The 23,193-nt window shown below is 36.0% G+C and overlaps 1 protein-coding gene across 3 annotated transcripts in view; it reads left to right on the top strand.

Moving 5' to 3' along the window:
• TMF1 (TATA element modulatory factor 1) overlaps window positions 1-19,701 on the top strand; it is a 34,250-nt gene extending 14,549 nt beyond the window's left edge. The window contains exons 6-17 of one of the 3 annotated variants that reach the window (XM_087825104.1): window positions 2,222-2,364; window positions 2,592-2,758; window positions 3,047-3,203; window positions 7,422-7,514; window positions 8,185-8,341; window positions 12,940-13,132; window positions 13,964-14,033; window positions 14,238-14,330; window positions 15,663-15,764; window positions 16,031-16,183; window positions 17,283-17,408; window positions 18,163-19,701. In XM_087825104.1, the coding sequence (XP_087681230.1) occupies window positions 2,222-2,364; window positions 2,592-2,758; window positions 3,047-3,203; window positions 7,422-7,514; window positions 8,185-8,341; window positions 12,940-13,132; window positions 13,964-14,033; window positions 14,238-14,330; window positions 15,663-15,764; window positions 16,031-16,183; window positions 17,283-17,408; window positions 18,163-18,306 (1,598 nt within the window). In that variant the 3' untranslated portion in view covers window positions 18,307-19,701. Of the gene's footprint in view, window positions 1-2,221; window positions 2,365-2,591; window positions 2,759-3,046; window positions 3,204-7,421; window positions 7,515-8,184; window positions 8,342-12,939; window positions 13,133-13,963; window positions 14,034-14,237; window positions 14,331-15,662; window positions 15,765-16,030; window positions 16,184-17,282; window positions 17,409-18,162 lie in introns of those variants that run through there. The other 2 variants (XM_087825105.1, XM_087825106.1) reach the window with 2 other exon arrangements.
• Window positions 19,702-23,193: the final 3,492 nt, after the last annotated feature.

Here is a 23,193-nt window from a genome sequence, read left to right as displayed (position 1 = left end):
AGTTTTATATCCCACATATGAGTGAAATCATATGGTTCTTAGCGTCTTATGATTGACTTATTTCATTTAGCATAATATTCTCAAGGTCCATCCATGTTGTTGCGTGGTAGTATTTAATACTTTCTTGTGGCTGAGTAGAATACACGTACCACATCTTCTTTATCTAGTCCTTTATTGCAGGACACTTTGGTTGTTTCCGTGAACATGGTGAAGAAAAGATAAATGGTGATGGAAGGAGACTTAATTTGGGGCAGTGAACATACAATACAATATACAGATGATGTATTATAGAATTGTACACCTGAAACCTATATAATTTTATTAACCAATGTTATTCCAACAAGTTCAATAAAAAAAATTTTTTTTAGACCCAGAAAATAACAAATACTGGTGAAGATATCGAAAAATTGGAAACCTCATAACATTACTGGTGTACATATAAAATGGTGTACCACTATGGAAAGGTTTGGAGGTTCTTAAAAAGCTAAAAATACAATTGCCATATGATTCAGCAATGGTACTCCTAAGTATATACCCAAAGCAACTGTCCCTAGTCAGGTATTTATACACCAATGTTCACTCATACATTATGCATAATAACCAAGAGGTGGAAACAACTTTTCATGTTCAGTAACAGATGAATGAATAAACCAAAAGTGGTATATCCATACAATGGAATATTACTGAGCCAAAGAAAGATGACATTTTGATACATTCTACAACATGGATGAATCTTGAAAATGTGCTAAGTGAAAGAAGCCAGATGCAAAAGGACAAATATTTTAATATGTAGATTGTCTCTTCACTCTGTTGATTGTTTTCTTTGCTGTGCATTATTTAGTTTGATGCAATCACACTTGTCTATTATTGTTTTTGTAGTCTGTTCTTTTAGCATCATATCCAAAAAAATCATTGCCAAGATCAATTTCAAAAAGCTTTTTTCCTGTGTTTTCTTCTAGTAGTTTCACAGTTTCAGGTTTTATTATTTAAGGCTTTAATCTATTTCAGTTTATTTTTATATTTGGTATATGATAAGGACCAATTTCATTCTTCTGTGTATGGAAATACAATTTTCCAGTACCATTTATTAATGAGACTGTCCTTTCCCCATTGTGTGTTCTTGACATCCTTGTTGAAGATCAGTTGGCTGTAAATGTGTGTATTTATTTCTAAGCTCTCTATTCTGTTCAGTTGGTCTGTATGTCTGTTTTTATGCCCATACCATATTGTTTTGATTACTAAAACTTTATAGTATGTTTTGAAATTATGAAATGTGATACCTCTGATTTTGTACTTGCTCAGGATTGCTTTTGCACTTGCTCAGGATTGCTTTTGCTATTTGAGGCCTTGTGTGGTTTCAGGTGAATTTTAGGATTTTTTTTTAATTTTTATTTTTTGTGAAATATGCCCTTGGAAATTTGATAGTATTGCATTGAATCTGTAGTGCACTCCTAAATTCTTCAGTCTGTATCTCCCAAGGGCAAGTAATTTTCTTTCGCAAGTACATCATAATCACACATAAGAAAATCAGCCTTAATTCAGAAGTGTATCCCAGCATACATTTCATCATTTATCCCAATTGTCTCTAAAAATGACCTTTATAGCTGGTCATTTGCCCTCCTCCAAGATCCAGTCAAAGTTTGTGCATTATATTTGGCCATTATGTATACATTTTTGGTCTTCCACCAATCTAGGATAGCTCTAGTTTCTTCATGACATTGAAGACTTTTTAATTTAGAGTCCAGGCCAACTGTCCTACAGAGTGCCCCATGTTCAGGAATTTGTTACTTTGTTTGTGATTAGATAAAGATCAAATTTCTAATAAATATTATAAGTGATATTGTGCATCTGCCACTTTATCACATCATAGACACTAATGTCAGACTGTATACTACAGTTGTTGATGCCAAAACTAGATGTTTGGTAAGGTAGTAACTGCCAGATTTTTCCATTGTAAAAGTACTTCTTTCCCTTTGTAACTCATAAGTACTGCGTGGAGTGCTTATTTAAGACTGTATATATCCTGTTTCCTACCATCCTTCCACCTCCTAATTTTAGCATTCATTGATGATTCTTATCCAGATCAGTTTAACATTAGTGGTTCCAGTTTTGTGATTTTTAAAAGTATTCTACCATTTTATATCACTGGTGAGAGAAACATTCTATTTAGATTCTTAGGGAATCACTGTTATTTGAATTTATACTTTTTTGCCATTGCCAGGAGAAAAACTTTCAAAACAGCAGCTGCAAAGTTCTAACATCATTAAGAAATTAAGAGCTAAAGACAAAGAAAATGAAAATATTATTGTAAAGCTAAAGAAAAAAGTTAAAGAGCTAGAAGAAGATTTGCAACATTTGAAACAGGTGAGTGTTAATCATTCTCTACATATAAATTGTTATTACCATCTGAAAAGTTCACTGTGGTTTATAAAACATTTGGAATGATTTATTGGGGTAGGAAGAATTTTTCAACAATTTAGTAGATGAATGTTAATATTATTCTTTGTTATAATACTTGAGGTTCCTGGAATACAGTTATTTACCTTGGTGTTATTTATTGAAGAATACTTTTGCTTGTTTTTATAATATAGGTCCTTGATGGCAAGGAGGAAGTTGAGAAACAACACAGAGAAAATATTAAAAAACTAAATTCTGTGGTCGAACGTCAAGAAAAGGATCTTGGCCGACTTCAAGTGGACATGGATGAACTTGAAGAAAAGAACCGAAGTATTCAGGCTGCTCTTGACAGTGCATACAAGTAAGAAAATGAATAGATATGCAACTCATTTCAAATAAATTAAATGCAGATGTTGAAGAAATCCTTTTTCTTTTATCTGATCACTAACAACATGTAAACTTAGCTGTAAATGAACTTGTAACTATTCAAAGCAGGTTCAACAGAGAAAGTACTTACTGCAATGCAGTCACATTATTATGTGGTGAACTCTCCCTCATTCTGTAAATCTAATGGCAACCTCATAACCTTGGCCATGTAATTTACTGCATATTATTTTAAATAAAACTTATCAGTCTAACTTTTTTTAAGAGAACTGACTGATCTCCACAAAGCCAATGCTGCGAAGGATAGTGAGGCACAGGAAGCTGCTCTGAGTCATGAAATGAAAGCTAAAGAAGAACTTTCTGTAGCACTAGAGAAGGTCCAAGAAGAAGCCCGTCAGCAGCAAGAAGCATTAGCCATTCAGGTGAGCAATGGATGATGATGACATTCGTCTTTTACATATTTGTGCTTCTGCATATTAAAAAATTCATTAATTGGCTTGAGTCAAACCTTATTTTGTGGGATATGTGTTATATTTCCTTTATAATACTGGTGGGCAAACTTAATTTTGTGGTTTTTTAACTGTTAAAGTGATGCTTAAATTATACAAGTATTGCATAATTTTTTGTGAATTTCGGACTTATTTGAGAATATTATGAAAGCTAAAGACCCTCTTACCAGAGAAATGCACGTATGCAGATAAATGCTAAACATTGCATAAAATTTATGGAGAATCTATGTAACTCCATGCACCTCAGATGAAGGAGGAATCCCAAAATTTGTCAGGCTTTATCTTACAGAATCATCAGTTGATGGATATTTGGACTTTTTATATTTTTTGTTAATATGAAAAATGCTGTTTAAACCTTCATTTATAATTTTTTGTGTGAACATAGATTTTAATTTCTCTTAGATATATACCTTTGAATCATATGGTAACCCTATATTAAACCCTTTTGAGGAACTGCCAAACTTTTCTGCAGCAGCTGCATCATTTTACATTCCCACCAGTAATATACAAGGGTTTAAAAAACGTTATTGATTTTTAATTTTTGTTCTATTAAAAAAATTTTTTTTAAATGTTTTTATTGATTTCAGAGAGAGGAAGGGAGAGGGATAGGGAGATAGCAACATCAATGTGAGAGAAACATTATCGATTTTCTGCCTCCTGCGTGACCCCTGGGAATCAGGCCCACAACCTTGGCATGTTCCCTGCCCTGACCGGGAATCAAACTGTGACATCTTGGTTCCTGGGTTAGTGCTCAACCACTGAGTTATAGCAGCAGGACTATATGAGGGTTTTAATTTCTCTATATCCTTTCTAGTATTTGTTATTGTCCATTTTTTCCCTCCATTGTAACCCTTTTAGTGGGTATGAAGTAATATCTGATTGTGGTGTCAATGACTACTGATGTTGAGCATCTTTTTATGTAACTTACTGGCCATTATCCTCTTCAGAGAAATTTTTTCAAATATTTAAGTCCTTTGCCCATTTTTTAATTGGGTTGTCTTTTTGTTATTCTTTATTCTACATACTAGACCTTTATCAGATATACAATTTGCAAATATTTTATCGCATTCTATATAGGTTGTCTCACTTTTTTTTTTTTTTAAACATATCTTTATTGATTTCAGAGAGAGGAAAGGAGGGGGAGAGAGAGAGATAGAAACATCAATGATGAGAGTCATTAATTGGCTGCCTAGCCAGCAACCCGGGCATGTGCCCTGACTGGGAATCGAACCCTGATCACCTGGATCCTAGGTTGACGCTCAACCGCTGAGCCACGCCTGGCCGGGCTGTCTCACTTTCTTGATAGTGTCCTTTGATGCACAAAAGTTTTTTCCCCAGTCGGGCGTGGCTCAGCGGTTGAGCGTCGACCTAGGATCCAGGCGATCGGGGTTCGATTCCCGGTCAGGGCACATGCCCGGGTTGTGGGCTGCAGCCCATCAATGATTCTCTCATCATTGATGTTTCCATCTCGCTCTCTCCCCCTCCTTTCCTCTCTCTGAAATCAATAAAGATATATTTAAAAAAAAAAAAAAAAAAGTTTTTTAATGTTAATGGAGTCCAACTTACCTGTTTTGTTGCTTGTACTTCAGTGTCATATTTAAGAAACCATTGCTTAATTTAAAGTTACGCAGATTTCAACCTGTTTCCTTCTAAAAGTTTTATAGTCTTAACTCTCACATTTAGTTCTTTTGCTTGTGGATATCTAGTTTCCCAGCACCATTTGTTGAAAAGACTACTTTTTCCGTACTGACTCCAGTTGCACTTTTGATTTAATTCTGCGTGAATGTGTATTTACATGATTCCAAAGTGAGAGCTATATAACAAAATATATTGAGACATTTGTTTCTTAGCCCCATCCCCGTTCCTTGTATTTGCCTATTTTTAATAATTAACCATTTTTTTAATAAAGTATTTTTTTGAGAGTTAGAAACATCAATGATGAGAGGGAGTCATTGATTGGTGGCCTCCTGCATGCCCGCTATTGGGGATCAAGCCCACAACTGGGGCATGTGTCCTGACCAGGAATCAAACTGTCTGGTTCATGGGTTGACACTCAACCACTGGACCACACCGGCTAGGCTGTAAGTAACCATTTTATGGGTGTTTGGTTTATTTTTTCAGTGTTTCTATACATTAATTCAAGAAAATATACATTTTCTATACATTTGCTTATACACTTCTAAACATATTTATTTGTATTTCTCTCATCCTTCATACATAAAATATACTGTTGGAGCTCTCCCTCCCAGGAGCATCCTTTCCTTCGCCCCTCTTCTTCCCTCTCAGGCGTGCATCTCCTAAATGCTAAGGGTCCCCAGGAGACTTGCATCCAGGGGATCAATGGGCAGTGGCAGCTCACACAGGGCTAACTCCCTGAACCCTTCTCTGAGGCCCCTTTCTCTCTGACTTTCCAATCAGCTGACAGCAGCCCTGCCTTGGTTCACTTTTTCTGCTGTGACTTTGATTTCTCAGTGAGCCAAAGCAACCTCACCTAGTCCCTCTCCTGTTGCTTCTATCCTAAGCCCGCCCTTGTTTCACTGTCCCCAGCTTTAATAAATGTACTCTCAGAATCACCTGGACTTAAGTTGTAAATATTTCCTACATGAAGTCGAGAACCCACATATTGCCGGTCAGCCCAAGGCAGACCCTCTCCTGGCCCTGTTCCTGCTTGGTAACAATAATAGTTTTAACAACCTTCTCATTCTGGGACAGAGCATACTTCTTTCAGAACCAATAGACCCCACACAAAAACTCAGTAAGGATATTTAAAAAACCTCACAAGCAGCACATTGGATTCAACATGTATACTCACTATACCGAAAAATTGCAAACTACATGTGATTTTCAGGCATACTTGACACTTTTTTAACACTGACCATATTGTGCTGTAAAGCAAATGCCAGCAAACTTCAAAGGTCTGAAATTTATATATACACACCTATATATACCTATATCTCCCTGTATATCTATACACACACACGCATGTACGCACACATGTACACGCACATATACACGTGCACACACACATATCTGGCAGTGTGGAAACAGGCCTAAAGAATAACACGGACAGAATCCCCGCCACCTTGCGGCAGGGGCCTGGGGTGAGCAGACACCTGCGGGAGGTCGGCAGGCAGGGAGGACAACAGGAAAAGTGCACAGCTTATTGTGTACACTGCTTCACGGCTCGCTTTACTTACCAAATAGAGGATCTTGCTCATCACTCCACAGCATAACGTAGAAGCTTTTTTAACGTAGAGCTTTTTAAAAAATTTCTTTTAACACTTACAATACTTCATTGTATTCCGTCAGTTCTTATTAATGGACATTTGGGTAGTTTATAATACCAATAACTTGATGTTATAAATCATGCCATAGTCCATATACCCCTTGTATTTCTGCTGTTCTATCACTGGGATAGAGAAATTACTAATGTTTTAAATAAAAAATACACTAGAACAATAATTATGAAAAATTGTAGGGATGGGAGGTAGAGAGCTCGTGTGTTACCTTCTTGTTCTTACTTCCATGTACGTATTTTTATACTTGATATAATATATATTACTTTATAGTTTTTTCTTTTAAGATTAAGTCGTACATTTTTACATGTCTTTTACATTTACCATAATTTTGAATGGATATATTCATGGTATATTAAGATTTGAAAAAATAGTTTACCACTGATGGATATTTAGAATATTTCATGTTTTGTGTGTGATTGCTGATGTAGTTGACAGTGTAGGGAATGTCTCTGTTTATAGAGATACGCTTCCACAGAGTGAACTCTCAGGACTGGCTCTCGGCCTGTGTAGCCGCCACAGGCTGCTCACTGCAGACATTTATGGATGTGTTGTCTCTCTTATCTTGTGGGCAGTGGCTGTGCCTTGTATGTTCTTATATCTTTTTTTTTTCTTTTTTTGCCTGTCAGAGTACTTTCCTTAGTACAGAGTGAAAATACATACAGTTTGGGAATTGCTTGATGAATGGGATGTGTGATAATCATATGTAAAAACTCATGGATAGTATAGAGTATTATACATGAACAGTAAGTCAACACAACAGAAAATATGTAGTTAGCAGGAGGTTATAGACAATGTCTGAGACTGTGATAGTGTGTTGGTTTTCCTCATACAGGTTGGAGACCTGAGGCTGGCCCTGCAACGTGCAGAACAAGCAGCTGCCAGAAAAGAGGATTATTTACGCCATGAGATCAGTGAACTCCAGCAGGTGCTGTCACAGTTTTCCTAGAAATAAAAAACGACTCAGTGGGTACTGTTTGTGGAATTGGGAGGATTACTACCATACGTATCATTTGCTGTTTTTCTGTGGCTTGTGTGAATAAAATCAGAGTTGGAACCTTAAAAAAATATATAAGAAAATCCCTAATTCTATTTTATAGAAAATCATTTTATGATAGATTTATTCAGTATTTTCATTTGTAATAGCTGGTTTATTAATTATTATCAGTCGATTACGGTGGGGCAGGTCATCAGTGCTCAGTTTTCATGTTACTACTCTATTAAGTTTCAGTCAGTGAACATGCATAGGAGAAGGGAGAGAAAATGCAACTCAGGTTGACCTTCCTGTTTTTATAAATACTTAGAGGTTTCAGTGAGGAAGCAACTACGGGGAGGTTCGGATGATATTCATGTTACCTTAAGATGGTCAGAGGCTGTCTTTATCTTAGAAAAAGCTTTGTAAAGAAGCACTTATTCAGATACTCAATCAGGCAGCATAACTCTAACTTAAGGATTGAATAATTAGAAAATATTTTAATTTAAAAAGTAATTCTATCTTGGAGAAATAATTTTTCCAGAAATCTCTTTTAAAGTTTGCTAGTGTTTTTACTGGTTTTATTGCTGTCAGTGGTAATAACTTTAAGAATTTCATGATTCAGAGACTCCAGGAAGCAGAGAATCGAAACCAGGAACTGAGTCAAAGTGTTTCATCAACGACAAGACCATTGCTTCGACAGATAGAAAATTTGCAGGCAACCCTAGGGTCCCAGACCTCGTCGTGGGAGAAGTTAGAGAAGACTCTCTCTGATAGGCTGGGTAACTGCTTTAGTTCCTAAGCTCAGTGCAGACGCCCTTTCACCTTGTTTATGCAATTAGGGTGATGGTCTGAAGTTGAAATTCACTTGATCTGATAGTTACATTTTGTGTCTGACATGCAGATTTTTACCTCTTCTGTTTCACATTTATTTTCTAACATCTTAATTGACTCTCAAATCACTTGTTTTCCCTAATAAAACATACCAGATACTGTCTAAATTATTTACATGTTGTTTTTCATTCATTTTTACACACTGCTGCACTCAATTTTTCCCTTGTTTTTTGCTAAATCTGACCTTTTTCCAGCTTGTCTGCAGTAGTGTGGAAGGTAGAGACCAGATGGTTCTCGTCAATGGTAGAACTCCAAGAGCAGAGCTCGGTCTAAGGAGGACCAAGGTTAAATCCAGCGTTCAGAGGCTGTGCAGTCTTAAGGTTTCATATTCTGCTTCTTTACAGAAGTGCCCTAGTTTGCCCTTCTGTGCTGTTGATAAAAAGAAAATTGTTTTTCCAAGATGTTTATTTGAGCACAGACAGGTAGTATATGTGTATGCTAGATATCTTAGAAGCTAGCAAATTCATGCAAAATCCATGTAATTTGAGAGACATCATGGTGAAGTGATAAAAGCAGACCTGAATGGGTGTCAGGAGACCAGGACTCAGGGCTGTGTTTTGTTTTGTTTTGTTTTGTTTTTAATTATCCAGCTAGATAGTCTGGAGCAAGTCACTTCCTTTTTCTGGACTACTCACTGGACATCGGGAGCAATGAACTAGGTTAGTGGCTTTCGGACAGTGTTCCGCCGACTCCTCAGATGTGTTTCAGGGCTGAGGGAATCAGGGCTGACTGTCCCGTGCTGGGCCCGTCCAGCTGCAGTAATGAAAGTAGTGCCACCTTTGTCTGTCTTTTTTTGAGTTCCATGTAGGATTTTGTCTGAAAAAAGATTTATCTGCTCCAAAAGAAAATCCTTGAACTAGAAAAACCCTTCATATAATGTTTAATTTATATGTATAAAATTTAGATCTGTCGTTTTTCTCTGGCAGTTTTGAGATCAATTTGTTATGAAGTGTGAGGTACTTGAGAATGACTCCTGAAACGAATGTCTGTTTGGCAGTGAGTGGGTGAAGGCTAGAAGCTGCTGTGTGTGGTTTTTAAACCAGAGCCTTATACTCAGGGTCTGTGGTATTGTGGTGGAATAGAGGCGAAGCCACAGGACACACGTCTAGTATAGTGCTACTCACAGGACCATAGATGCAGTATCATTGAAAAATTTTACTGAGCTAATTGTAGATATACATGCAGTAATAATTCTCACTTTCTCCAGGATCTCCAAATGCTAGCATTTTGCAAAATTATATTCCAACCAGGGTATTGACATTGATAGTTTACTGATTTTATTCAGATTTCCCCAGTTTTGCTGGTACTCATTCGTGTGTGTGTGTATTAAGTTCTGCACAATTTTATCACTTGTACTGGTTCATGTATTCATCACTACAATCAAGGTATTGAACGGTCCCAACACCGCAAAGATCCCTCATGTTGCCCTCTTATAACTACACGTACCACCTTTGTGGCCTTCCCTCCCTGTCCCAAATCCTGGGCTACCACTAATCTGTCCTGTATTTCATGAATTTTGGAATTTCAAAATGCTATATGAATAGAATTATATAATATATGACATTTGGAGATTGGCTTTTTTGCTCAGCATAATTCCTTGGAGATCCATCCAGGTTATTGTGTATCAGTGATTAGGTTTTTTATTACTAAGTGCTTTTTCATATGTATGTACAACGTTTTGTTTACCTGATGAAGGCTGTATGGGCTGATTGTAGATTTTGTCTGTACAGATAAGCTGCTATAATGAACATTCACATACAAGTTTTAGTGTGAACATAAGTTTTTATTTCTCTGGATAAATGCCCAAGTGTGTAATTGCTGGGTTGTATGGCTAGTTGCATGTTTAGTTTGTAAAGAAAATGCCAGAATGTTTTCCAGAGTGGCTGTATATATGAGAGGAATTCAGTTCCTCTATATCTTTGCCAGGATTTTGTGTTGTCCCTGTTTGTTTGTTTTAAATATATTTTATTGATTTTAGAGAAGAAAGGAAAGAGGGAGAGAGAGAAACATTGACCGCCTCCTGCATGGCACCTACTGGGGATCGAGCCCGAAACCTGGGCATGTGCCCTGATTGGGAATCAAACCATCGACTTTTTGGTGTCTGGATTGATGCTCAATCAACTGAGCCACACCCGCCAGGGCCCTGTTTTTTATTTTAGTCATTCAGACAGGTGTATAGTGATATCTGTTATGATTTTAATGTGCATTTCCCTAATGACTAATGACGCTGAACATTGTTTCATGTGCTTTTTTTAAAAAATATATATTTTTGTTGTTGAGAGTGCTTATTTTCTATTTGTACATTCTCTTCAGTGAAATGTCTTTTGCCCATTTTCTGATTGGACTGTATTTTCACTGTTGAGTTTTGAGACTTCTTTATATATTGTAGATACTAGTCTTAGATAATGTAGCTTGCATTTGTTTTCTCCAAGCCTATAGCTTGAGTTTTCATCCTGTTTACATAGAGCAAAAGTTTAAAATTTGGAAGAAGTCCATTTTATCCATTTTTCTTATTTTTCAATTATAGTTAACATAACATTATATTACTTTCATGTGTTCCCCATAGTGGTTAGATATTTATATACCTTACAAAGTGATCCCCCAGTAAGTATAGCCCCCATCAGGCACTATACATAATTATTGCAGTCTTACTGACTGTATTCCCTGTGCTGTGCTTTACATCCTCATGACTATTTTGTAACTGCCAATTTGTACTTCTGATCCCTTCATCTTTTTCACTGAGGTCCCTAATTCCCCTTCCATCTAGCAACCATCAGTTTCTTCTCTGTATCTATAAGTCTGTTTCTGTTTTGTTTGTTTATTTTGTTTTTTAGATTTCAAATATAAGTGAAATCATATTATTCTTTCTCTGTCTGACTTATTTCACTGAGCATAATACCCTCTAGATCCATCCATGTTGTTGCAAATGGTAAGATTTCATTCATTTTTATGGCTGAATAATGCTCCATTACGTCCACACACCACCTCTTCTTTATCCATTTAAAGTAATTATCGGTGGGTATGCAGTTAGTGCCATTAACTGTTTCCTAGTTTTCTGTAGTGCTGCTCCATTCCTTGTCCTTTTGCTGTATTCTCTCGAATGTTGATGACTTTCTGTAGTGTTGCCTGTGGATTTCTTTCTCTTTCTTTTTTGTGTATTTCTTGTATATTTTTGGTTTGGGGTTACCATATGCTTCATTTTATACCAAGCTGTTTATAGCAGTCTATTTTAAGTTGATGGTTACTTAAGTTCAAACACATTCTAAAATTCGACCTAGGATCCAGGAAATTGAGGTTTGATTCCCTGTCAGGGCACATGCCTGGCTGCAGGCTCCATCCCAAGCTGGGGGCGAGCAGGAGGCAGCTGATCAATGACTCTCTCATCATTGATGTTTCTATCTCTCTCTCTCCCTCTCCCTTCCACTCTCTGAAATCAGTAAAGACATATTTAAAAAAACACACAACTACTTTAAAATCACTACGATTTTCACTTACCCCCTCCATGTTTATGTTACTGTCATTATTTTTTATGTTTTTGTGTGTGTGTATGTGTATCCTTTAATTTACTGTTGTAGTTAGACATGATCTTTCTACTTTTGCCTTTTAACCTTTGTACTAGCTTTAGTGTTGGTTGGATCTGCTACTTTTATTATGTGTTTTCCCTTTGTTAGGATTTTTTATTGCAATATTTTCTCATATTTATAATTTCTTTTTCTTCTTTGTAAAAATATATTCAGAGAGAGGAAGGGAGAGGGAGAGAGACAGAAACATCAATGATGAGAGAGTTGTCATTGATCGGCTGCCTACTGTATGCCCCGCGCTGGGGATGGAGCCCGAGACCTGGGCATGTACCCCAACCAGTAATTGAACCGCGATCTCCTGGATCCTAGGTTGATGCTCAACCTGAGCCATACCAGCCAGGCAATTCTTTTCCCTTCTTTTTAAAGAAGTCCCTTTAATGTTTCTTGTAATGCTGGTTTGGTGGCGATGAAGTCCTTTAGTTATTTTCTTGTCTGGGGATATCAGTTTTTCTTTTTATAGCTCATGCCTTTGGTGTCAAACCTAAGTACTCTTTGCCTATCCCTAGACCCTGAATTTCTCTATTTTTTCATAAAAGTTTTATAATTTTGTTTTATACTCTATGATCCATTTTGAGTTAATATTCATACACAGTGTGAAGTTTAGTTTGAGGTTTTTTGTTTCGTATTCTTTTTTGGCCTACGAATGCCCAGTTCCTCCAGCACTGTTTGTTGATCCACTGCTCTTATAATATGTAACTCCCCTTTCAAATAAAAATATTTGTGGGGAAAATGATAAAGCAGGTAGAAATCAAGATTGGTTCTTTTGTGTCTATAGGCAGCCCTTCCTTGGGCAATAAGCAGTTACAGTGTTAAGTGTGGCTACTTGCACCATTAGAAATCAACTGACGTGGTGCTTGGCCCTTGGGTACATGCATGTGTGACTTCCTCTCCTTACCTCCGTCCAGGTGAATCTCAGACCTTGTTGGCAGCAGCGGTTGAAAGAGAACGTGCAGCTACGGAAGAACTGCTTGCCAACAAGATTCAGCTGTCTTCCATGGAGTCGCAGAATTCTCTCTTAAGACAGGACAACAGTAGACTTCAGGCCCAGCTGGAATCAGAGAAAAAGAGGCTAAGAAAACTGGAAGATGAACAAAATAGGTGAGCGTGTTTCTTGAGTCATTTTTCGTACTTTTATGACATTTTAAAGCACTTAGAAACATATGCTGTCGGGCTTTAGCTTCATGCCCTTGAGGAGTAAGAACACATACTTTTAGTGTTTAAAGTGAGGGTCATTAGACACAGGGTATTGCAGCAGATACAGTGCTGGGCTTTGTGGAATCTTACACGTATTCTGGAAGTGATGTTGCATGTTCCATATGTATTCGTGTTTTCTAGGAAAAAGATCCATTGCTTTAATCAGACTGGTTAAAGGAGTCTGTAACCAGAAAATAGTTTGGAGACCATTCACTGGAGTTATTTTTATATTACAAGTGTTTTAGCCGTGCTTCAGTCTTTCTAAATAAATTTCTGGGTCTTTGGAAACCACAAGCTATAAAATACATCATTCTGAAATATATAAGGCTATGATTAGTGTTTTTACCCTCAGTTCTTTCTTGAAAATTTTACTTTTAAAAACGTAGTCAAGTAAAAATGATTTATAAAGTAAAATATTTGAACTTTTGCAAACATTTTCAATGATCCCCTTAACAAGTTTTTGCAGAATCTGAACATACTATAGAAAGGTCGTATTCAAAATTCCTTCTAGAAAATCTCTTTTTAAATGAAATCTTAAACCAAAGCACCAATAAATAAAATATACAAAAGTAGTAGTTTGGCTCGTGAGTAAAACCCAAGTCATCTGGATAAAAGCTGGAAAATCAGTCTGGTAACAAAAAGGACTCTATGTAATTGGAGTTAATAAGGTCGTGAGTCGTTAATAGTCTGTATTATGATCTTGTTTGTTTTGTTTTGTTCCCTTTGGCTTAATAGGTACCAGGTTGAATTAGAAAACCTAAAAGATGACTATGTAAGAACACTTGAAGAGACAAGGAGAGAAAAGGTATTTCTGCTGGGGTTCGTTCACCTCTCAGGGCTTGGGGATGGCAGCAAGCTCATGCGAGGACGAGACGCAGTGAGGGAGCCACTGCTTTGGGAACTTGCTCTTCAGTAGTGAAACGAGTGGGAGTACATACCTTATGCTGCTGACTTGGATACTTATGATATAGTATCATAGGAATTATCTAACCGTGTTTCTCTCCATTAGACACTGTTGAATAGTCAGTTAGAAATGGAGAAAATGAAAGTTGAACAAGAAAGGAAGAAAGCAATTTTTACTCAAGAAGCAATAAAAGAAAAGGTATTGAATTTTGTCTTGTTTTGTTTTTGGTGTAACCAGTTAGTAGCTGTTGTGATTAATCATTAATTTGTAATTTTAGTTATACTTTATAAATAACATTTTTTATGTCTAAAATGAGCAGGGTGATAAACACCAGTAATGTAATTAGTGTCTTGCTCAAAGTCGATCAAAGTAATTTGAGTTTTTCCAAACAGATGTGTGATTTCTGGGATTTGAATTACAGAACCTCTTTTTAAATGACTTTTGTGGTCTCTCACTGAAATGAAGGCACCTCATTTGGCCTATAGGCATTTTGGGAGTAAAACTTGTTCACTTTCTTTCTGGTTAATGAAAGTAATTTTTCTAAAGTGAGTTTCCTGTATTTAAAGGATTGGCATGTACTCAGTAGTTATGAAATTACCTTTTGAATTTATTTGGAATTTTAAAAATAAAGTGGATAAGCCAGAAACTTTTCATGGTTTATGAAACTGACTGGTAATGTTATTCTAAAGAGACAGGGTTAGTCCACTCTGGCCATTGTTGCTCAGTGGTGAGAGCAGCGGCCTGTGCACAGAAGGGTCGCAGGTTGGATTCCCAGTCAAGGGCGTGTAGCTGGGTTTCAGGTGAAATCCCCAGGCCCGGTCGAGGTGTGTACGGAGGCAGTCAATTGATGTGTCTCTCTAACATCGATGTTTCTCTCTCCCTTCTTCCCTCCCTCCCTCCGCCTCCACTCTTTTTAAAAATCAATGGAAAAAATACCCTCGGGTGGGGATTAACAAAAAGAAAAAAATTGGTTTAATTGATGTTATGTTATATAATATGAAGCAGTCAGTTCATATAATTGTCTTTTTTTTAAAAAAAATATATCTTTACTGATTTCAGAGAGAGCAAGGGAGAGGGAGAGAGAGAGAGAAACATCAATGATGAGAGAGTCAGTGATCGGCTGCCTCCTGCATGCCCCTGACTGGGGCTCGAGCCCATAACCCGGGCATGTGCCCTGATCAGGAATCGAACCCCGATTGCCTGGATCCTAGGTCGACGCTCAACTACTGAGCCATGCCCGGCCGACTCATATAATTGTCTTAACAAGAACATTCTCATTCCAGTAAAAATAAACCAAATTATGTTGCTGCAGTATACATGGGTCCTGAGATGACCTGACCAAGTCTGTCTGTACTTTTAAATGACCAAATATTGTGCCTTGCAAGGTTAAGACTTCAGAAATTAGATCTGTAACATTTTATGAGGAAGCTATAAGTCATTGCTGTCATTAATCCTAGAAAAGTTTCTTGTTTTTTTAATTTATCATTTTGCTCTTTAATCTGAACTGAATTTTTTTTCTTATTCCTTGAGGAACGGAAAACATTTTCTGTTTCTAGCACTCCCACAATATCACGATCAAGCTCAATAAGTGGAGTTGAGATGGCAGGGTTGCAGACGTCTTTCCTGTCTCAGGTGATGTTCTGTTTCGTGCATGTGCTTATTAGTTCCTGAACTGAATAGTGATGAAGGGATATGCAGGTAGCAGTTGGCCTGTCACCGTGATCTTCCCATTCCATAGGCAGCTCATCTGAATATTTGTGAAACTGAGGAGTATAGATGATTTTCTGCCTTTGAGAAGTCTTAGACATTTTAAAGCAAGAACTGACAGAATCATTTGTTTGAACCTTATAATGCAACACTATAATATGTGAATAACTATGTGCTTTCTTAATTAACAGGATGAGCCTCATGATCACTCACTTGGACCAATGTCTGTATCAGCAAGTGGAAGCAATCTTTATGATGCTGTAAGGATGGGGGCAGGATCCAGCATTATCGAAAATCTACAGTCTCAACTAAAGCTAAAGGAAGGAGAAATTACCCATTTACAGGTATTGGGAAAATTAAATATGCTATAGTAATAAGTGAAATTTTGAGGGTCAATAAATAGTGGCATGTGAAGCCCAAAATGTATCACATGTATTAATGATAAGGGCTAGTTGGAGAAATTAACCAAGCATAAGAGGCAAATGAGCCTGCTGATTGCCAGATTTGGGGATACTTAACTCTGTCACAGGAAATGCTGGGCTGGAGTAGGCCTCCTAGGTGGTGTAGCCTGCCCAGGTAAGACTTGGGCATCTGGGAGCAGAGAGCACCTTTCAAGCAGCTTTTCCAGACCTTAAAAAAGGGGGGCTGCTGAGCTGAGCATACCCACTTTATTCTTCCTGGATTTACGATTTAGGGAATTGTTCTGACTCCCCTGCGAGGGAGGAGGAAAGATGATGAGAGAGGTTAGGACTGCAACACTGCACAGGAAAGGAAACATGGTAAGTGGGGAGGGACCAGCCGCTCGTCATAGCTTGCTTTTTAAAATATAGTGTAGTGAGAGATGTTAAAATGTTTTAACCTATTTTTTGTTAAACTTGATATACTCAGAAGTAAAACTTCATTTATTCCCATTGTATGACTTTAGTAAGTTTAGAAAATATTCTCTGTTAAAGAAGATCTTCTTGAGTTGGGCAAAAATAGATTAGCATAATCTTAATACGTTCATGCAGCTAGGAATGCTATGCTTGAGGCACCGAATTAACATTTTTGGTAGTCTGTCAATATGGTCTACACAGTTGGAGATACATTCAAATATGGCTTATTTCTCTGGTTTTTTGTAGTAATTTAGAATAACTGAAATATATGCTATTTCCTTAGATTAGAGAAAAATACAGGGTTTCATAGTTCAAATGGCTGATTGAATTCCCTTTAGGCCTTTTTAGGCCTTTGTGTCTTTCACAGTAAACCCGATTGATAGTGCACCTCTGAAGAACGTTGAAACCCTCTTTTTGGCCACTGTTTCCTTTTACTTAAAAAGCTACCTCATGGTTATATGTTGATATATTTTTTTAAAAAAGTAACACATTAAATATGTTTATATTAGTAGGAATATTAAACAAGATATATTTTTTATTTAAATTTCTTTCTGGTAATGTTTCTCAGCTAGAAATTGGCAATCTAGAAAAAACACGCTCCATAATGGCTGAAGAGCTAGTTAAATTAACAAATCAGAATGATGAACTTGAAGAGAAGGTGAGGGAGACACCCAGACTCCGAGCACAGCTGAGAGTGAGTACTCTTCACTTACGAGTGCACCTAAGACATTTTAATCCAGCTACATTAAATCTTGTATTTTTACTTCACACAAAATGCATATATATGTTAATGATTTCTTTGAAAATTAGAGTATTAGTATTTCAGTAAAGAACTTTAAAGATGAATAGTTTATTTTGCTTGTCACATTATACAGTCCAAGTATTTTTCACAATCATGTTTAATCCCACATAGGAAAATAACTAAGTTTTATTTGGCCAAGGCTTGTTTATAATACACTTTTGTATTATCTAGTACTGTTTATTTATTGATATTGTATATGTCACAATTAGCATATTTGGTATTAGTAGTCACTGTTAACACATTGTATGGGGGAAACGTATTTATACGTTTTATGATACATAATTTCCACCCCACTCCACCATGGGGTAATTCCAGGTAATACTTAAATCACAATGAATCAAAGAGACTAAAATTTCAATGTGCTTAAATTAATGGGAGAAAACACTGACTAAGCTATATATGGGGGAAATTGTAGATTTAGCGGAGAAATGTAAGATTCATAGCCATTTGGCTTAGGGTTTTTAAAAAATTCCTTTACTTGCTATTTATTTCAACAGACTGGAGTATGAGTTTAATTTTATAAGAGCTGACTATACTTTTATTTAGATTGTAATATATTTATTAGTGACTTGTTTACGATAATATAAATGTAATCAAGATGTTCTGTACAGTTATCTTACAAATTGTAAACAAATATGTTTTGTAGGATTTGGATCAGAGATACAACACTATCCTGCAGATGTATGGAGAAAAAGCAGAAGAGGCAGAAGAACTCCGGTTAGATCTCGAAGATGTAAAGAATATGTATAAGACTCAAATAGATGAACTTTTAAGACAGAGGCTCAGTTAACTTCTGAAAATTACATTCCCATCGAACTGAATGTAAACATTCAATAGCTAAATGCAGACTTTCAATAAATTCTCTTATAGAATTAGAAAGTGGAATTTATTATAGAATTAAAAAATTTTTTTAAATGTTTTATAGTATATAGTAATATTTGCAGTTAAATTATTTTGTGCAATATTTGAACTTTATTTTTGAAACTATCTTTAAAGATTTATTTTTTAAAGCATCTTTCTTTTTTTTCCTGACTAGCACAGAGATTTGTTACTTTATCCCCGGTCAGTGTGGTTAGGGAATGAGGATGATGTTCACAGTTGTATTATAAACAAATAACTGATTGTATCTATAGTTTATATTGTTCGTATCTATTAAGAACATTTAATGAGTGGTATTAACATATTGAAACTTTGAAATCTTTCACACTTAAATCTTCAACATTTCTAGTTACTGCTCATGAAAATGGACATTTAGTGTCCAAGTAAAAAAAATCATTAAATTTCCTGTTATTAAATTTTGAACTAATTTTTTTTCTTTTAAAGTAGAAGTCACACTGATACAGAAGTTTAAAGGGTAAATAATTTAAATTAAAAACATTTTTGTGGTCTGAACATTTATTTTACCCAAATTCCACAATTAAGTCTATACAAATTTTGTTACCTATCTGGAGAAAGCTATAGCTATTCAGTTATCTAAGCATGGTTGGATAATGGGAAAAATGTGCTTATTTGTGATGGTATCAGTAACATTGAAATGTTTTTGAACAGGTTTGTTTTTACTACCCTATGAAATGAATCAGAATAATAAAATTATTAACATAATTTTCTCTTGAAAATTAATTTTTCACATTTTGTAAAGCCTTTTTTTAGCACATTAAAAATGTTTGATATTACAGAACATTCCTGACAAAAATAGAGAAATTGTAGGAGTTAATTTAAATTTGGTATTTGCAATTCTGTGTAATTTATCATTTTATTTTTTTCTTGAACCTTTAAACACAAAAATAGTGCAGAATAGCTTTAAAAAATAACCATGCCTTCGTCCAAATGTTACTTTGTTCAGAAGTTAACCAGACTGTGTTTTATACTTGTGAATATTTTAATATCTTTTATTACTGAAAGTCATGCTGCCTTTACTTGCAAATAAAAACTCTAATTTAATTTTGAGTTAAATTTTAAACACTAAAACTTCAAAGTATAATTATAAGTAAGCCATGTTGAAGAATTTGAATGCTTTTCTGGGCAATTCAAGTGACTTTTTTTTCTTGTTGTATTCCAGACAGTATTTCTGTGACTGGATTTCTGATGTCTAGCTTTAGTAAATACTCTCTCAATATGGGCCAAATTCATAAAATTAATTTTCTATATTTTAGTGATAAAATCAGTGTAATCGCTTTTTGTCACCTTGTTTTTTTTTTTTAAATTCAGGGGCCGACCAAATGACAAGACTGATAGAAATAAGAAATATACAGAATTAGAACATACAGTATAGGAAACTTAAGTTGCAAAATTCTGTCAAGTGTTTGAAATTAGAAGTTTAGGAATTATGAAATTGTTCTTTTAAAATATTCATTAGTGAGAAAAAAAAAAAATCCTTTAGTTGTGGAGAAAAGATTGAAATAAAACTCATATTTTCCATTTTCATAATATTAAACATTCTCTTCTCTTAATCCGTATTAACATTAATAAGACCAGTTCAGCGTAAAACTTTAAAGTGTTTTCAATTTATGTAATTTAAAAATTCAAAGCAGCTAATTTAGTCTCTGGCTATATATTACCATATGTTGTTCTTTATCTACAAATGAATAGTTGACCTTATTTTACTATAAACTTAGATATCTCAGTACTTTTATAAGTTGAGAAGTATACTGAATCAATTTCTTGAAAAACTCCACTAAGTAACAGAATATGTATTTAATATTGGTTGACATATTTTGCTCTCTCAATATTCTAGTAAAATAACATTTATATTTTAATGAGTAAGAATATAGTTTGCAGTTAGATGTTTCCATTCTTGGAAGAAAACAGAGATAGTACAAATCTTAATTTCAGGAATATGAAAGAAGAGTCAAAGAGATATGAATGTTGTTTTTTATGTATAGACATCTAAGCACAGGTGACACACATCCTTCCAACCCTTGGGAAACTCAGTTGAGAATACCATTCCTTTCTCTTCCTTTGCCTCTTTTTTGAGAACTTCCAGTGTTACAGTGTTTAGCACATGGGACTGTATCAAATGTATCTATATTGTGCTTTAAGATATTCTAAATATGGATAATTTCTGACCTAAAGAAACATTGGTTTTTGTAATTAAATGAAAAGAACGTTCAGGAAAATTTTGTTTTCACAATCCTGCAACTGGCATTTGAATTATTAATTGAAAGTTTTATTCAAATACATATTAAAAGTATATGATTTACAGTATTTAGAAAGTAGCCACAAGAAAAAAGAGAAAATGACTGTAGATATTTTATCTTGTTTGTGTAGTATGTATACATTTGTACTATGTATCATAATTTTTCATTTTCATTTAAAAATTTTCTCTATTCAGTTTTAAACTATAACTATATTTTGTAAAGGGCTGAAAGTATGATTTAAATTACACATTGATACTATAAACATTTTAATTCTAAATGAAATGTAAATAATAAGCATGGATCTAATTTGAATAAAGATTTTAAAATAGTAATAATGTATTTCATTCTTAACATAATTTAAAGTGGTCAGTACCAATGAATGGAGGTGGTATTGTTTTATGAAGATAATATAACTTGTATGAGTTTTGAATTCCTATTTTAAGAAAATGAGGATAAGCCCACCTTTTTTTATGTGTTAATGCTATTAGTATTAAGCATAGTTTTCTAATTAAGATGTATTTTTGGAAAACAATTTTAAGACTGATGGTAACTGGTAGTTACTGTAAGGATTATTTTTGTGTGTTTTAAAAATCTTAAACAGTATCAAAATATTATTCTAAATTTGTTATAATATTTCTGTATTCAAATAACAGACATGTTATCCTCTATTTTTGAGTTTATATTGCTTGTACTCTTGAGCTCTGCAGCTTGGTCCCTTAAAGTACTTCTAAGCTGTTCCTTTTATACATATCCATGTTACCTTTTAGTAAACCAAGATCCTTTAACAAGACAGAATGGAAATTAAAAGTATCTTAATACATAAATACTTTTTTACAAAAGAAACAAAACACGAAACCTCCAAATGCTTCATCATTGATGTTTCTCTCTCTCTCTCTCTTCCTTCCTCTCTCTGAAATCAATAAAGATATATTTAAAAAACCAAAAAACTTTTGTACAAAAGAAACAAAACACACACAAAGCCTCCAAATGCTTCATCATTGCTGTTTCTCTCTCTCCCTCTCCCTCTCTCTGAAATCAATAAAGATATATTTACAAAAAAACACCTTTTGTACAAAAGAAACAAAACACACACAAAACCTTCGAGTGCTTTAGTATTTGCGATGCAGAGTTTACTCTTAGTGCTGTCCAGAGTTTATTCATGCTGCCCCGCTCCCTAGTAAAATAAATTTTAGAATCCTCAAGTAATACTAAGTAAATAAGAGGTATGAATGAAAAGGGAACTGTGTAGAAAGCCAAAAAAGCTCAGGGGGTGCTACTTGGCAGGCCTGACAAGCTCAGTCACCAAGAGTGACCACACAGCCCGGCTGGTGCTGCTCAGCGGTTTAGCATCAGTCCCTGCACCAGGAGGTCAGGGTTCGATTCCTGGTCAGGGCACATGCCCAGGCTTCAGGCTTGATCCCCAGAGGGGGGCGTGCAGAAGGCAGGCGATCAGTGACTCTCATCGTTGATGTTTGTACCTCTCTCCCCCTCTCCCTCTCTCTGGAATCAATAAAAACATTTTTTAAAAAGGAGAGAGTAGCCACACAGGAAGATGTGATCATGAAATCCTACCTGGGTAGGTCATGATGGTCATGCCTTAGCTCCCGTAGCAGAAGGGTTGTGTTTGCCTTAAGGGAGCCCTGAACATTGTTCTTTTTTTAAAAAAAATAAATTTATTGGGATAACTCTGATTAATAACAAGTTCCAGGTGTACAAGTTTATAATGCACCTTCTGTATGTCGCATGCTCGCTGCCGGGACTCGAAGTCTAGTCTCCTGTTGCCCTGTACTTGACCCCTCCCCTCTTCACCCCCCACCCCCTCCCGTCTGGTAGCCACCTGCTGTGTCTGTGTCTGGGAGTTTGTTTGCTCATTGGTTGCTTTCTGTTTTATAGTCTGCGTATGAGCGAAATCATGTAACTAGCTATCAGGAAAATGTAAACCAAAACCACAAGGAGATGCACATCACACCTGACAGACGGCTGCTGCCGACAGGACAAGGAGGAGCGGCTGAGGAGAAGAGGAGCCCTCCTGCGTCGGTGTAGGGCTGTAAATTGGTGCAGCCTCAACGGAAAACAGTATAGAGGCTCCTCAAAAAATTAACAGCCACCATGACCTAGCAACTCCGCTTCTGGAAATTTTGGAAACACGTATTCGTAAAGACACTGTACCCATGGCCACTGCAGCCTTGTTCACCGTAGCCAAGATATGGAAACAACCCGTGTCCTTCGACTCATCATTAAAGCCCTGGCCGGTTTGGTTCAGTGGTTAGGGCCCTGGGTTCAATTCCGGCCTAAGGGCATGTCCCTCGGTGGCACGCTCAATCCCTGGGTGTGGAAGGCAACCATTAAAAAATAAAGAGGCTGTGGTACATATATTCAAGGGAACACTACTCGGCCATACGAGGGATGAAATACTGCCATTCGCAGCAACGTGGGTGGATCTTGAGAGGGTTGTGCTAAGTGTCCATTGTTCTTGTGCATCTGGGTTAACATACCTTTGAAATGCCAGGAAAACCTTTCCCAGGCCTCAGCACTTAAGC

The sequence above is a fragment of the Miniopterus natalensis genome, chromosome 15 (assembly GCF_054644295.1).
Source record: "Miniopterus natalensis isolate mMinNat1 chromosome 15, mMinNat1.hap1, whole genome shotgun sequence".
Classification (NCBI taxonomy): Eukaryota; Metazoa; Chordata; class Mammalia; order Chiroptera; family Miniopteridae; genus Miniopterus; species Miniopterus natalensis.
Note: the sequence above shows the minus strand (reverse complement) of the source record. Positions and strands in the feature narration are given on the sequence as shown.